General features: G+C 52.0%; 1 protein-coding gene across 2 annotated transcripts in view; it reads left to right on the forward strand.

Annotated features, from left to right (window-relative positions):
* Window positions 1-5,924: 5,924 nt before the first annotated feature.
* Window positions 5,925-17,488, forward strand: part of LOC146073558 (solute carrier organic anion transporter family member 1C1-like) — an 88,236-nt gene continuing 76,672 nt past the window's right edge. Inside the window, exons 1-3 of one of the 2 annotated variants that reach the window (XM_083180753.1) lie at window positions 5,925-6,064; window positions 7,340-7,466; window positions 13,858-13,999. In XM_083180753.1, coding sequence (XP_083036879.1) covers window positions 7,353-7,466; window positions 13,858-13,999 — 256 coding nt within the window. In that variant the 5' untranslated portion in view covers window positions 5,925-6,064; window positions 7,340-7,352. Of the gene's footprint in view, window positions 6,065-7,336; window positions 7,467-13,857; window positions 14,000-17,488 lie in introns of those variants that run through there. The other variant, XM_083180755.1, reaches the window with a different exon arrangement.

Genomic DNA, 17,488 nt, shown 5'->3' on the forward strand with positions numbered 1-17,488 from the left:
CCGTCCCCCACCCTCGGCATTACAATGGATGGGTTCCCTGTAGTGTGACCGTCCCCCACCCTTGGCATTACAATGGATGTGTTCCCTGTAGTGTGACCGTCCCCCACCCTTGGCATTACAATGGATGGGTTCCCTGTACTGTGACCTTCCCCCACCCTCGGGATTACAATGGATGGGTTCCCTGTACTGTGACCGTCCCCCACCCTCGGCATTACAATGGATGGGTTCCCTGTAGTGTGACCGTCCCCCACCCTCGGCATTACAATGGATGGGCTCCCTGTAGTGTGACCGTCCCCCACCCTCGGGATTACAATGGATGGGTTCCCTGTACAGTGATCGTCCCCCACCCTCGGCATTACAATGGATGGCTCCCCTGTAATGTGACCGTCCCCCACCCTCGGCATTACAATGGATGGGTTCCCTGTAATGTGATAGTCCCCCCACCCTCGGGATTACAATGGATGGGCTCCCTGTAGTGTGACCGCCCCCCACCCTCGGCATTACAATGGATGGGTTCCCTGTAGTGTGACCGTCCCCCACCCTCGGGATTACAATGGATGGGTTCCCTGTAATGTGACCGTCCCCCACCCTCGGCATTACAATGGATGGGTTCCCTGTAATGTGACCGCCCCCCCACCTCGGGATTACAATGGATGGGTTCCCTGTAGTGTGACCGCCCCCCACCCTCGGCATTACAATGGATGGGTTCCCTGTAGTGTGACTGTCCCCCACCCTCGGGATTACAATGGATGGGTTCCCTGTAGTGTGACCGCCCCCCACCCTCGGGATTACAATGGATGGGCTCCCTGTAGTGTGACCGCCCCCCACCCTCGGCATTACAATGGATGGGTTCCCTGTAGTGTGACCGTCCCCCACCCTCGGGATTACAATGGATGGGTTCCCTGTAGTGTGACCGCCCCCCACCCTCGGCATTACAATGGATGGGTTCCCTGTAGTGTGACCGTCCCCCACCCTCGGGATTACAATGGATGGGTTCCCTGTACTGTGACCGTCCCCCACCCTCGTCATTACAATGGATGGGTTCCCTGTAATGTGACCGTCCCCCACCCTCGGCATTACAATGGATGGGTTCCCTGTAGTGTGACCGCCCCCACCCTCGGGATTACAATGGATGTGTTCCCTGTAGTGTGACCGCCCCCCACCCTCGGCATTACAATGGATGGGTTCCCTGTAATGTGACCGCCCCCCCACCTCGGGATTACAATGGATGGGTTCCCTGTAGTGTGACCGTCCCCCACCCTCGGCATTACAATGGATGGGTTCCCTGTAATGTGACCGCCCCCCCACCTCGGGATTACAATGGATGTGTTCCCTGTAGTGTGACCGCCCCCCACCCTCGGCATTACAATGGATGGGTTCCCTGTAATGTGACCGCCCCCCCACCTCGGGATTACAATGGATGGGTTCCCTGTACTGTGACCGTCCCCCACCCTCGGCATTACAATGGATGGGTTCCCTGTAATGTGACCTTCCCCCACCCTCGGCATTACAATGGATGGGTTCCCTGTAGTGTGACCGCCCCCACCCTCGGGATTACAATGGATGTGTTCCCTGTAGTGTGACCGCCCCCCACCCTCGGCATTACAATGGATGGGTTCCCTGTAATGTGACCGCCCCCCCACCTCGGGATTACAATGGATGGGTTCCCTGTAATGTGACCGTCCCCCACCCTCGGCATTACAATGGATGGGTTCCCTGTAGTGTGACCGCCCCCACCCTCGGGATTACAATGGATGGGTTCCCTGTAATGTGACCGCCCCCCCACCTCGGGATTACAATGGATGGGATCCCTGTAGTGTGACCGCCCCCCCACCTCGGGATTACAATGGATGGGTTCCCTGTACTGTGACCGTCCCCCACCCTCGGCATTACAATGGATGGGTTCCCTGTAATGTGACCGTTACCCACCCTCGGCATTACAATGGATGGGTTCCCTGTAGTGTGACCGCCCCCACCCTCGGGATTACAATGGATGTGTTCCCTGTAGTGTGACCGCCCCCCACCCTCGGCATTACAATGGATGGGTTCCCTGTAATGTGACCGCCCCCCCCCACCTCGGGATTACAATGGATGGGTTCCCTGTAATGTGACCGTCCCCCACCCTCGGCATTACAATGGATGGGTTCCCTGTAGTGTGACCGTCCCCCACCCTCGGCATTACAATGGATGGGTTCCCTGTAGTGTGACCGTCCCCCACCCTCGGGATTACAATGGATGTGTTCCCTGTAGTGTGACCGCCCCCCACCCTCGGCATTACAATGGATGGGTTCCCTGTAATGTGACCGCCCCCCCACCTCGGGATTACAATGGATGGGATCCCTGTAGTGTGACCGCCCCCACCCTCGGCATTACAATGGATGTGTTCCCTGTAGTGTGACCGCCCCCCACCCTCGGCATTACAATGGATGGGCTCCCTGTAGTGTGACCGCCCCCCACCCTCGGGATTACAATGGATGGGTTCCCTGTAGTGTGACCGCCCCCCACCCTCGGGATTACAATGGATGGGTTCCCTGTAATGTGACCGTCCCCCACCTCGGGATTACAATGGATGGGCTCCCTGTAATGTGACCGTCCCCCACCCTCGGCATTACAATGGATGGGTTCCCTGTAGTGTGACCGCCCCCCCACCTCGGGATTACAATGGATGGGTTCCCTGTAATGTGACCGCCCCCCACCCTCGGGATTACAATGGATGGGTTCCCTGTAGTGTGACCGCCCCCCACCCTCGGGATTACAATGGATGGGTTCCCTGTAATGTGACCGTCCCCCACCTCGGGATTACAATGGATGGGTTCCCTGTAGTGTGACCGTCCCCCACCCTCGGCATTACAATGGATGGGTTCCCTGTAGTGTGACCGTCCCCCACCCTCGGCATTACAATGGATGGGTTCCCTGTAGTGTGACCGTCCCCCACCCTCGGGATTACAATGGATAGGTTCCCTGTAGTGTGACCGTCCCCCACCCTCGGCATTACAATGGATGGGTTCCCTGTAGTGTGACCGTCCCCCACCCTCGGCATTACAATGGATGGGTTCCCTGTAATGTGACCGTCCCCCACCCTCAGCATTACAATGGATGGGTTCCCTGTAGTGTGACCGTCCCCCACCCTCGGCATTACAATGGATGGGTTCCCTGTAGTGTGACCGTCCCCCACCCTCGGCATTAGAATGGATGGGTTCCCTGTACTGTGACCGTCCCCCACCCTCGGGATTACAATGGATGGGTTCCCTGTAGTGTGACCGTCCCCCACCCTCGGGATTACAATGGATGTGTTCCCTGTAGTGTGACCGTCCCCCACCCTCGGCATTGCAATGGATGGGCTCCCTGTAATGTGACCGTCCCCCACCCTCAGCATTACAATGGATGGGTTCCCTGTAGTGTGACCGTCCCCCACCCTCGGCATTACAATGGATGGGTTCCCTGTAGTGTGACCGTCCCCCACCCTCGGCATTACAATGGATGGGTTCCCTGTAGTGTGACCGTCCCCCACCCTCATAGAAACATAGAAACATAGAATTTGACGGCAGATAAGAACCACTTGGCCCATCTAGTCTGCCCCTTTTTTTAAACATGTTACCTCAAACCATATTTGATCCTTATTTTTTTGTAAGGATATCAATATGCTTATCCCAAGCATGTTTAAATTGTACTACTGTATTTGCGTCTACCACCTCTGTTGGGAGGCTATTCCACTTATCTACTACTCTTTCTGTGAAAAAATTCTTCCTCACATTTCCCCTGTACCTTCCTCCCTCTAGTGTCAGTGCATGTCCTCGTGTTCTGTTGCTCCTCTTCCTGTGAAGAATGTCTCCCCCCTGTACCTTCCTCCCCCTAGTGTCAGTGCATGTCCTCGTGTTCTGCTGCTCCTCTTCCTGTGACTAATGTCTCCCACCTGTACCTTCCTCCCTCTATTGTCAGTGCATGTCCTCGTGTTCTGTTGTTCCTCTACCTGTGACTAATGTCTCCCACCTGTACCTTCCTCCCCCTAGTGTCAGTGTATGTCCTCGTGTTCTGCTGCTCCTCTTCCTGTGACTAATGTCTCCCACCTGTACCTTGTTAAAGCCCTTGATATATTTGAAAGTTTCTATCATGTCCCCCCTTTCCCTTCTCTGCTCTAAAGTATACATATTAAGATCTTTTAGTCTTTCCTGGTACGTTTTGTGATGTAGGCCATGCACCATTTTAGTTGCTCTTCTTTGTACAGTCTCTAATGTATTTATATCCTTCTGGAGATATGGCCTCCAGAACTGAACACAATACTCTAGGTGAGGTCGTACCAATGACCTATACAGTGGCATTATTACTTCTTTCTTTCTACTGCTGATACCTCTCCCTATGCAACCAAGCATCTGACTTGCCTTCTTCATTGCTTTGTTACATTGCCTACCTGCTTTTAAGTCCCCTGAAATAGTGACACCTAGATCCCTCTCTTCCTCAGTAGTTTCCATTATAGTGCCATTTATACTATATTGAGTCTTTGGATTTCAGAGACCCAAGTGCATGATTTTGCATGTTTTGGCATTAAACTGTAGTTGCCATTCTCTTGACCATTTCTCTAATCTGCCTAGATCCTCAATCATTTGTTTTACCCCTCCTGGTGTGTCTACCCTGTTGCATACCTTTGTGTCATCTGCAAAAAGGCACATTTTACCCTCAATTCCATTTGCAATATCACCAATAAAGATATTAAAAAGCACCGGTCCAAGTACAGATCCCTGGGATACTCCACTTGTAACCTTTCCCTCCTTTGACTGTACTCCGTTTACTACAACTCTCTGTTTTCTGTCCTGCAACCACGCTCTTATCCATTCAACTATTTTAGAATCCAATCCCAAGCTTTCAAGTTTATTTAACAGTCTGCGATGTGGGACAGTGTCAAAAGCTTTACTAAAGTCTAGATAAGCTACATCTACAGCCCCACCTTGATCTATTACTTTAGTCACCCAGTCAAAAAAGTCAATAAGATTTGTTTGACATGATCTTACCCCAGTAAACCCATGCTGTTTTGGATCCTGTAAATTGCTGGTTTTGAGGTATTCTACAACTCTTTGTTTTAAGAGTGTTTCCATCAATTTCCCTACTACTGATGTAAGGCTCACTGGTCGATAGTTGCTTACCTCTTCCTTGCTTCCACTTTTGTGCAGTGGGACTACATTCGCTGTTTTCCAGTCCTCTGGGATTACTCCAGTAGCTAGTGACTGGTTGAATAATTCTGTTATTGGTTTTACCAACTCCCCTTTAAGCTCTTTTAGTATCCTTGGATGTATCCCATCTGGCCCCATTGATTTATCCACTTTCAGTTTTGAGAGTTCTGTGAGGACTTTCTCCTCTGTAAATGTACTTGTCTCTCCCTCAGTTTTCTGACTATACTTGCAACTTAACTGTGGCCCCTTCCCCTCTCTTTCAGCAGTGAATACTGAGCAGAAATAATTATTAATATTACCTGCTATTACATTGTCCCCCTCAAGAAAACTTCCACTCTCTGTCTTCAGTCTAATTATTCCACTTTTTGTTTTTCTCCTTTCACTTATATACCTAAAAAAAGTTTTCCCCCCTTTACCCACTGACTGGGCCATTTTCTCTTCAGCCTGTGCTTTTGCACATCTGATTACCTTCTTAGCCTCCTTCTGTCTAACAAGATCTAACACCTCTTTGTCCTCATTCTTCTGCGTCTGCTTAAATTTCTTAAAGGCCAACTTTTTTGCTTTCACAATACTTGCTACTTCTTTTGCAAACCACCCTCGGCATTACAATGGATGGCTCCCCACCCCCCGCTGCTCTCTAACAATGGCTGGTTGGATAAATTCTGTGTCCAGGTTTAGGAAAGACACAAATACACAAATCCAGCCCCAAATCTCTGATTCCGGACAGCCGGCTGCAGCCTGTGTGGGGTCACCTGGCACAGCAGGTAACAGGTCTGGGAAGGGGACAATCAGGGCAGCTGTTTGTTCTGGAGAAGTTAATGATTGCTGACATGTCATTCCTACAAATAAGAGTCTCATCCTGTGTGCAGCCAGTGGACGGGACGGTCACAGCTGGACAGGTAATCCCTCTATGTTACCTTATGTGTTACCCCATTTATATAGGGTGTTCTGCCTCCTCTCTGGGGCGTGTACGCGTTCTACGCTGCCTGTCTGTGGTAAATGGCGCATTGATGAAAACCTTCCCTCGTGTGCACTGGTTTTAGGAAGAAGCAGGGAAGCTGGAGACATGTTGGGCGATATGTACAAATGATACGTACACTAACGATGTTAATGATATTTCTGTGTATATCGTCCACTATGATTGTGTCCCCAGCTGATATGTTTAGTGAGAACCCTCCTCTACTCCTTTTATCAGTACTTTGAAAAAACTTTTTGGGACATGTCTTGAGGTGTTTGAGCAGGAGACGGAAGGTTCAGTTCTCCTGAAATCCGAATGTTCTGCACCTGAACTGAACCAAACTCCAGTTTTTCCCGATCAGTTTTGACAGTAGAATTTTCAGTAGAAAGATCCCAGTCAGCATCAGATCCAGGCAGAGAGAAATCCGCTCACTGGTATTGTACTATGGGGGTGATGCGGATTGAATCGGTAGCGTTCGCATGGGGGGCTGATTTTTGGCGACTGCGCATAGTAGTTATTTATGCGGATGGGCAGCTGCTGTGTGCGAGCGTGAAGTACAGGCGTGGGAGGGGGGCATGGGGCGGCGGGCCAGGGGATTCGCCAATGGGAATGACCAGTGTTTCATGGGCTGTCCAAAGAAAATGTTGGGCATTCTCATGGTGAGTCCCCAACAACAGATACCGTGTGAGAACGATGCACTGTATACAGTATGTGGACCCATTCACTAATATGGGATATGGGCAACCCACAGCCACGAAGCATGGGAAGACTGCACTCTGCACATACTCAGTAGTGATTTCAGCTGCCATCTTGGGATAGGGCATGAAGCCACCCCAGACAAAGGGAAGACTGCACTCTGCACATACTCAGTAGTGATTTCAGCTGCCATCTTGGGATAGGGCATGAAGCCACCCCAGACAAAAGGAAGACTGCACTCTGCACAGTAGCGCACTCCTTAAAGAAGGGGAATGATCATCATTAGAAGGATAAAATATGCCGGTTATATTCCCAATGATAAAGTTACTCATTGTGACATTTACACTGCAATATCAAACTGGTTGTGCAGTGTAAGTGATTGCCGCTTTTAAATAACTGGAGATTTCTCACCCAATCTCTCATCCTATTACATTTCCCCCAATGTATATTTTCTCCCAGTATTCAGCAGATTGTGTGAGTGTGTAATACGCCCCTGGGGACATGTAACGTTATCTTTCAGACTAATCTGCAACATGACTGCGGAGAAAGTCTGCAACGAGCTTGAGAACGCAAAGTGCAGCTTATCCCCGCCAGACGGAACCATATCTGCTCCCGCCAAGAAGTCCCGGTGCTGCGCCCCTCTGAAGGTAATGTCATGTCCCCCGCAGGAGGGCTACATTGTATACGGGGGGTGATAGATCTAGGCTTGGAGAGAGATAGTACCAGCCAATCATCTCCTGTCATATTTCAAACACGACCCGTAGAATGGCAGTTAGGTACTTATTGGCTGGTACTTTATTTCTCTCCAATGGTTGATGTCCAATCAGGACACTATTACACTAATAGGATCTCTAAATGCCATATCTAACCTGTATAGTTCCTTTACATCCTGGAGGTAAAATACACTGTTCGGTGTAACCCGGAGATACAACGGCAGCTTTGCCATAGATGCCGTAGATGAACGATGACACTAATATATGGGGCTGGATGTAACGCTGTGCCAGTCCTGGTGCTGTGCTGGATGCTGGCCGAAGTTTATTCTAACGGGGCAATAGTTTTTTACACGGTATGGTTTTGCCTTGTAAGTGATTGCCCCGTTAACAAAACCTCCAAGTTGGGCCGGAATACTGCACGGCCGCTGGACCAGGACACACAGTATCAGAGGTGTCTCGATTGGCGTTCCTGGGCGGTTAATGGGTGGAGTCTTAGCACATGTACTGTACAAAGATGGGTGGTTACTGGGCGGTGCCTTAGCACATGTACTGTACAGAGATGGGTGGTTACTGGGCGGTGCCTTAGCACATGTACTGTACAGAGATGGCTTTTACTGGGCGGAGTCTTAGCACATGTACTGTACAGAGATGGGTGGTTACTGGGCGGTGCCTTAGCACATGTACGGTACAGTGATGGCGGGTTACTGGGCGGTGCCTTACCACATGTACTGTACAGAGATGGACGGTTACTGGGCGGTGTCTTAGCACATGTACTGTACAGAGATGGGCGGTTACTGGGCGGTGTCTTAGCACATGTACTGTACAGAGATGGGCAGTTACTGGGCAGTGTCTTACCACATGTACTGTACAGAGATGGGCGGTGTCTTAGCACATGTACTGTACAGAGGTGGGTGGTTACTGGGCAGTGCCTTACCACATGTACTGTACAGAGATGGGCGGTTACTGGGCAGTGTCTTACCACATGTACTGTACAGAGATGGGCGGTGTCTTAGCACATGTACTGTACAGAGGTGGGTGGTTACTGGGCAGTGTCTTACCACATGTACTGTACAGAGATGGGCGGTTACTGGGCAGTGTCTTACCACATGTACTGTACAGAGATGGGCGGTGTCTTAGCACATGTACTGTACAGAGGTGGGCGGTTACTGGGCGGTGTCTTAGCACATGTACTGTACAGAGATGGGCGGTTACTGGGCGGTGTCTTAGCACATGTACTGTACAGAGATGGGTGGTTACTGGGCGGTGTCTTAGCACATGTACTGTACAGAGATGGGTGGTTACTGGGTGGTGCCTTAGCACATGTATTGTACAGAGATGGGTGGTTACTGGGCAGTGTCTTAGCACATGTACGGTACAGTGATGGCGGGTTACTGGGCGGTGTCTTAGCACATGTACTGTACAGAGATGGACGGTTACTGGGCGGTGTCTTAGCACATGTACTGTACAGTGATGGCGGGTTACTGGGCGGAGTCTTAGCACATGTACTGTACAGAGGTGGGCGGTTACTGGGCGGAGTCTTAGCACATGTACTGTACAGAGATGGGCGGTTACTGGGCAGTGTCTTAGCACATGTACTGTACAGAGGTGGGCGGTTACTGGGCAGTGTCTTAGCACATGTACTGTACAGAGGTGGGCGGTTACTGGGCAGTGTCTTAGCACATGTACTGTACAGAGGTGGGCGGTTACTGGGCAGTGTCTTAGCACATGTACTGTACAGAGATGGGCGGTTACTGGGCGGTGTCTTAGCACATGTACTGTACAGAGATGGGTGGTTACTGGGCGGTGTCTTAGCACATGTACTGTACAGAGATGGGTGGTTACTGGGTGGTGCCTTAGCACATGTATTGTACAGAGATGGGTGGTTACTGGGCAGTGTCTTAGCACATGTACGGTACAGTGATGGCGGGTTACTGGGCGGTGTCTTAGCACATGTACTGTACAGTGATGGCGGGTTACTGGGCGGAGGTTTAGCACATGTACTGTACAGAGATGGGTGGTTACTGGGCGGTGTCTTAGCACATGTACTGTACAGTGATGGCGGGTTACTGGGCGGAGTCTTAGCACATGTACTGTACAGAGATGGACCGTTACTGGGCGGTGTCTTAGCACATGTACTGTACAGTGATGGCGGGTTACTGGGCGGAGTCTTAGCACATGTACTGTACAGAGGTGGGCGGTTACTGGGCGGAGTCTTAGCACATGTACTGTACAGAGATGGGCGGTTACTGGGCAGTGTCTTAGCACATGTACTGTACAGAAGTGGGCGGTTACTGGGCAGTGTCTTAGCACATGTACTGTACAGAGGTGGGCAGTTACTGGGCAGTGTCTTAGCACATGTACTGTACAGAGGTGGGCGGTTACTGGGCAGTGTCTTAGCACATGTACTGTACAGAGGTGGGCGGTTACTGGGCGGTGTCTTAGCACATGTACTGTACAGTGATGGCGGGTTACTGGGCGGAGTCTTAGCACATGTACTGTACAGAGGTGGGCGGTTACTGGGCAGTGTCTTAGCACATGTACTGTACAGAGGTGGGCGGTTACTGGGCGGAGTCTTAGCACATGTACTGTACAGAGATGGGCGGTTACTGGGCAGTGTCTTAGCACATGTACTGTACAGAGGTGGGCGGTTACTGGGCAGTGCCTTAACACATGTACTGTACAGAGGTGGGCTGCCTTCTGGGCATGTTATGGGCATGTCAGGGTGTGTCGGTGAAAGTGGTTGTGTACAGACAAGAGGCCGCACTCGGGCAGAGAAACTGCACCGACCAATTGTGGAGCCTACAGAGGCACTAATCAGTATTTGCGAGTGTCCAGTCCCTGACTGTGGGCGTCTCAGTCCTTCCACGGATCATGTGACCCAGGGGAGGACTTTGCAGCAGCATTTGCATAGGGTTTCGAGAAGCCGCAACATGTCCCGGACATTACCAAAGAACACTGCAGTGGCCGATTGTAGCAAAGGTTGCTAGGCAACCAGGGCTCATATGGCCGCAGTGTTTTCTGATGCTGTACACCTATGTCATAATTAATTACATGGGGCCTGGCTGTTCAGAGGGCAAGACAGCCCAAGAGATCCCACAGTCCAGGAGCCCTCACAGCCCAGTGGTCCTCACAGCCTAGTGGTCCACATAGCTCAGGAGACCCCACAGCCTTGGAGACCCCACAGCCCAGGGGTCCTCACAACCCAGTAGATCGCACAGCCCAGGGGTCCTCACAGCCTAGTGGTCCATACAGCCAAGGAGACCCCACAGCCCAGGAGACCCCACAGCCCAGAAGATCCCACAGCCCAGGGGTACTCACAGCCCAGTAGATAACACAGCCAAGGAGACCACACAGCCCAGAAGACCCCACAGCCCAGGGGTCCTCACAGCCTTGTGGTCCACACAGCTTAGGAGACCCCACAGCCCAGGTGTCCTCACCACCTAATGGTACACACAGCTCTGGAGACCCCACAGCCCAGGAGACCCCACAGCCTGGAAGATCTCACAGCAAAGGGGTCCACACAGTCTAGTGGTCCGCGGGTGTGGTATAGTAGCCCGACAGTCGGGATTCCGACAGTCATTAGTCAGACGTCGGAATCCCGACTGCACAGCGTGGGGAGCGCAATGAAGCCCCTTGCGGGCTCGCTGCGCTCGCCACGCTGCGGGCACGGTGGCGAGCTGAGCTCGCCACCTATTTTATTCTCCCTCTATGGGGTCGTGGACCCCCACGAGGGAGCAGTCGGGATTCCGACGTCGGAGTATTGACTGTCGGAATCCCGACTGTTGGGGAGCCATCCGGCACCCTGGTCCGCACAGCCCAGGAGTGTCATCAGCACAGTGCTGGTATTCACACAGTGAGCCTTGTCCTCTCCTTCATTGACCCTGTTTTCCCCATAGTAGGAGAACCTCTCTGCCTGGCCCCTCTTTTCCACTGGGCTGGTTGGGCTACTACCCAGGGGCCCCACAAGCATAGGGGCCCCAGAGCAGCCTACGGCTGGCCAGCATTGGCCGGCATCCCTCCTCCTCCAGTGGTCACACTGAATGTTGGGTGTGACATCATCATGCCTGATGTTGTGTAGGTAGGGGCCCCACTTCCCTGCTTTGCCCGGGGGCCCATAATGCTGTTAAGACAACCTTCCAGAACAGGATGACTGAGGATGTGGCTGAGGATTTGGGATGGGGTAACATAACATCGCCTCTGTCTTGTGTATTTATGTGACCTATTACATCATGTCTCTGTTATTGCATACCTCCCAACTTCTGTCCGCATGAAATAGGGACACTTGCGCGTCCGAAACGGGGCGTGGCATATGCAAATGAGGGCGCGGCTTATGCTAATTAGCCGCGACCTAATTTTCATACGAGAATAGACGCTGTGCGCATGCGCACAGCGTCTATTCTACTAGATTGGGGGTCTCCCAATTGTCACCCCCCCCCACAGCGGGACAATGCCTGCCGCGGGTGGGACAGCGGGACAGGACCCGAAAATCGGGACTGTCCCTCTAAAATCGTGACAGTTGGGAGGTATGTTATTGACTTACTGCCATTTATAAGCTCAGCTGCCACCTATATACCATGACCCCTGGTGTGTGCTCAGTACTGGAATACAGGCACTTTGGCTGCAGAGTGGACCCAGGAGAACGAGGCTGTTTGGTTTAGTTATCAGATCCCACCGGGGATGGTGAAATATCTGGATAATGTTTAAACCATTATAAAACGTAGAAGCTAGTGTTGGATTACCCCGTTATCTGCCCTCTCTACGTTGCCCGATGCCGCTACCTGCTGGAGTCTCCCAGTGGTGGGATCCGTCACGTTTAATGCAATATGCCCCTAGCCGGCCTGTTTCTTATCCATGACATGATGTGCAAACTGCAGGTTCCCAATTATCTTCTATGTACTAATAGCCAAACGCTGCACATTTCACAGGGAGCTCCTTTAGAGGGCTAATTGGCACCCACAGCGCAATCCCCATTATGGTCAGACCCCTGTGACACCCCCAGTTTGGTGTGACATCAGCGAGTGGATCGTTCCTCTAGGCTCCTCCTACTGCGGCACGCTTTGCATATGGCATGAAGGTTTGTATTTGTCCCTCCCAATAGCACTGCGTAGGGTAAAGGCACTGCGTAGGGTAAAGGTTAGTACATAACGCAATACCAAATACAAATACCGAGGCCTATGTAAGCTTAGCGACTCGCTTCCCAGCAGACAGTGTAAACAGACAATAGCCACTTTATGTCTGATGGTCAATAACAATTGCGCAAACGATGCGTTCCGCACATTGTAATCTTTAAAGAATTATCAACAAATGCGCAAAATTAACACTTTTCCGAAATAGGAAGCAAGAAGCACAACGTCCCTGTTAGTGAGTGATTGCGGAACGTCTCTATTCTGTGTGGTACAGCCGGTGCCCTGCACAGGGATGATGGAGACTCAGGGAATTCATGTAAACTAGGGAGTAAACTGGCTGGGACACACTCATTGTATAACTTGGGGACTGTTACAGTGATGCTGTGTTTGGCCACAAGGTGGGGCTGTAGAAGCGGCTGGGACACACTCATTGTATAACTTGGGGACTGTTACAGTGATGCTGTGTTTGGCCACAAGTTGGGGCTGTAGAAGCGGCTGGGACACACCTCATTGTATAACTTGGGGACTGTTCCAGTGATGCTCTGTTTGGCCACAAGGTGGGGCTGTAGAAACGGCTGGGACACACCTCATTGTATAACTTGGGGACTGTTCCAGTAATGCTGTGTTTGGCCACAAGGTGGGGCTGTAGAAGCGGCTGGGACACACCTCATTGTATAACTTGGGGACTGTTCCAGTGATGCTGTGTTTGGCCACAGGGTGGGGCTGTAGAAGCGGCTGGGACACACCTCATTGTATAACTTGGGGACTGTTCCAGTGATGCTGTGTTTGGCCACAAGGTGGGGCTGTAGAAACGGCTGGGACACACCTCATTGTATAACTTGGGGACTGTTCCAGTGATGCTGTGTTTGGCCACAAGGTGGGGCTGTAGAAGCTTCTATTCGTATAGTAATACAGTAATATCGTTATCGAGTGCTCACATTGGGGGTGATTCAGGATTGATTATTAAGACGCAAATTAAGTGCGTCAACCAATGTTTTGGGTCTGCGCATACACATGTACGAACGCCTTTGTGGCAGACAGTGTTTCCTGGGCATACCCATGTGAACGCAGGTGGGTGGAAGCCTGCACAGGGTGGGCAGCTGGCATCACATGTGTGTACTGGCACAACGTTGTGTCTCTAGGATCCGCCTGTGACAGACATATTGGTGTAATAACAGTGTAACGTCTCTACCCTGCAGCTGTTCCTGGTGTCGCTATGTTTCGCTTACTTTGCAAAAGCTTTTTCCGGAAGTTACATGAAAAGTTCCATAACGCAGATCGAGAGACGATTCGACATTTCCTCCTCCACGGTGGGAATGGTGGATGGGGGCTTTGAGATTGGTGAATATCTTTCCCCTCTCCTAATACCACGTGTCTCTGACCGTCACATATAACCTTGTGTCTCTGACTGTCATACATTGCCACGTGTCTCTGATGTCACATGTAACCACGTGTCTATGACCGTCACATGTAACTGTGATGCTGTCAGACTATGGTTACGGTACCTGAAGTTCCGGGTCTTCTTTCCGGCACTGCTCGTCTGCGACCTGCCTGTTTCACTCGCCTGCAATTCGGAGGGCGGAGGGACAAAGGCACCCCAAGGAGACAATACCCCCAAGAACACCCCACAGAGTGGTCACTACACGTTGGGACGGTGATCAAATAGTTTATTTCGCAGCAAGGAGGACCGTAGATCACCGTTATGGAAAATATGATTAAACAATGCAATAATACAATGCAGTACTATTCAAGAGAAACAAAGACAATGGGTAGACTATGAAGAAAGATTTAAAGAATACTCCGTCTGCCTGATATTGTGCGCAATAGGGCCACTGTGGCACCATAGGCCGCACCTCACACAATATACTGCCACCAAGGAATGACCTGACTCACACAACAATTTCAATGAATGGCAAAAGAATGCGAATATTCCCCAAAGAGGATACCGTGTGCACTGGGGCCACCGGTGACACTTGTAGGCCGCAGCTCACACGGTATGCTGCGTTACTGAGATCACCAGGCAATATGACTTTAGTGTAAACAATGCAAACCATAAAAAAGAACATGTAGTAGGTTTCCCAACAATTAACAGTAAGATGCAGCACTTGATACTTGCATACATAACCAAACGTGTCCATACACGACAGAATAAGTCCCTGAACTGCAGTTCAATGATCAATCCTAGGTACCATGTGGCCTAGGTGCACCGTATTGGAAATAAACCTAAAGCTAGATTGGTAATCCAGGGTACTTGTGTCCAGTGCTCCGGCACAATATGGGCACTTGAAGCAAATAACAGAGAAAGGGGAAAGCTCCTTTATGGCAATGCTGGTGGAACTGTGGCCCAACACAATAAGTAGGGGTGCAGTGTTCTCCGCACCAGGTCACTGGGGCCAACAGGGCAGTTGTCGCTGGTGTATTGATGGAAAAGTCCCGTCCCTTGGGCTGTTGCCACTAGTGAGGCACTCTCAATGTGGGGAAAACAGAAGCAGCCCGGTGTAAACGGCTAGTACAAAGGCCTAGGACGGCGTCTGGGTGCGGGGTGTCAATAAGCCTGTAGCATGGGTGAGCGGGGCTGTGACAGGGTACCTGTGTCTCCGGTGCCGTTGCCAGCTCCTGCCGGTCACTACTGGAACAGGGAGCTCACTGCGGTGCACTTGGGACCTCTGCTGGGCACTTGGTTTCTCTGCTGGGCACTGGAGTCCTCTGCTGGGCACTTGGCTTCTCTGCTGGGCACTGGAGTCCTCTGCTGGGCACTTGGCTGCTGTGGAGGGGGTCCCGCTCTGCGTAGTGTGCGTCTCGGTCTCTTGGAGTCTCCCCGGCGGCTCAGCTGTCACTCACCGCCAGGCGTCGGACCGCGATCTCCCCTTCCTCCACACTAGCCGGGCGCTTGTCGGCGGCACTGTCTGACGGGGTACCTCTGCAGCTCGCTTCTCGCGCTGGACTTGGGCGTCACGCTGCTCCGTTCTGGCTTCCCCTTCGCCTGTCAGCTCCGGACCCGCGCTTCCCGCACTCCTCTCTCCTTCCGCTGTTCAGCCTCCGGCACCGCCCGCTCACCTCCCTCCTCCCCTCACTTTTCGCGCCCTTCCACTCTCTTCCTCACGTCCTGCGCTGGCAACATATCTTTCTCCCCAGCAACAGGCTGGGACGTCCCACAGCCTTGGCGCCCCCTTGAGCCACCAATGGAAAAGGGTCCCTGGGATTTCAGCCAGCGATCCAGCTGCGGGGCGGTTGCCTAGCAACCCCCCGAGTGCACATGAACCCACCATATTGACGATGGGCAAGGAAAAGGGCAAAAAGGGGGATACCCCTGGTTCTGGGGTACCACACGCTCCCACGCTGTAAGAATGCCAGTCCGCGGGCATTATGGCAGAAGCGACGGTAGTCCGGTTACAGTCTCTTGGTGAAGAACAAACATATGAGGCCTGGGCATTTCTGCATAAATAATAACTGTACATTCAGGTAAGAACGGTTTAAGGAACAATTTACAATCGTACAATAGCATTAAGGAAAAACACTTTACATTCTATACCTCAAGGGTGGGACACCCTTGGTTGTGCGTTCCGACCTACGTGTCTGAACCACCGGAGAATGGACCTCAGGGGAACCATGGCCGACCACTGGTAGGGGTTCCTCTACCACAGGAGTGGGGGATACACATGGAAGGAAGGGTACTGGGGCACTCATGAAGACTAACATGTCAGTGGGGTTGTCCCAAGGCATGCCCCCCCAGGTTCCCTGCCCCTCCACCTCAGGCGAGACTCTCGATTCCACTGGGACTTCAGCAGTGCAGAGCTTGAGTTGATCTCTGGACACCACGTTGATTGGTCCTCCAGGGGTCCTTTGGATTTCGTAGGTGTACCGGTCACCCGCGGGTGTCCTGACGACTGTGTATGGTTCACTTTCCCACATGGCGTCGAGCTTACTTGAGCGGTGGTTCCGTTTCTTCCATACAGGATCTCCCACTTTCAGGGTCTCGGGCTTATTGTGAGAGTTATAATCCTTTCCTTGTCGACGCTGAGCGCCCTCCATCCGTTGAGTAACGACTTCCCTAGCAGCGTCAATCCTCTGCTGGTGCTCACGGACCCAGTCGGTCTGGGGTTGGGTTGATGGGCCTTCCATCGGAGACAGTTCCAAGTCTTGCGGTAACTTGCCCTTGCGGCCAAACATTAGGTAATACGGGGTGAAGCCGGTGGAGCAATGTTCGGCATTATTGTAGAGGTACGCCAATTCGGGGAGTAGGGTCGGCCACTTGTTTCGGTCTCCTGCCGACAGACTGCGGAGCATGCCGATGATGGTCTGGTTAGACCGTTCGCAGAGCCCGTTTCCCTGGGGGTGATAGGCCGTGGTCCTGATTTTCCGACATCCATAGTAGGAGCATAACTCGTGAAAAAGCTGGGACTCAAAGGCGGGCCCTTGGTCCGTGAGGATGCAGTCAGGATAGCCGTAGGGTCTCGCGAAGTGCTTAAGAAACTGCTCTGCTGTAGTCTTGGCGGTGAGGTCTCGAACCGGGGTGACCACAAGGAATTTGCTGTAGTGGTCGGTGATGGTCAAGGCATATTGATGCCCACTGGAGCTAGGTTCGAGTTTGACGTGGTCAAGAGCCACGATCTGCAACGGGCGTTGGGTCTTGATGGAGTGTAATGAATCTCGCTGGGACGCGTCAGGAGCTCTCTTTAGACTGCAGGGAATGCAGGCACGGCACCAGTTGTCAACGTCTTCTCGCATACCCACCCAGAAGTACCGGGTACGCAGGATGGCTTCCGTCTTCTGCACGCCAAAATGGCCGGATTTGTCGTGGTAGGCGGCCAGAAGTAGTGGAGCCTGTTT

The sequence above is a fragment of the Crinia signifera genome, chromosome 4 (assembly GCF_055691185.1).
Source record: "Crinia signifera chromosome 4, ASM5569118v1, whole genome shotgun sequence".
NCBI classification, from domain to species: Eukaryota; Metazoa; Chordata; class Amphibia; order Anura; family Myobatrachidae; genus Crinia; species Crinia signifera.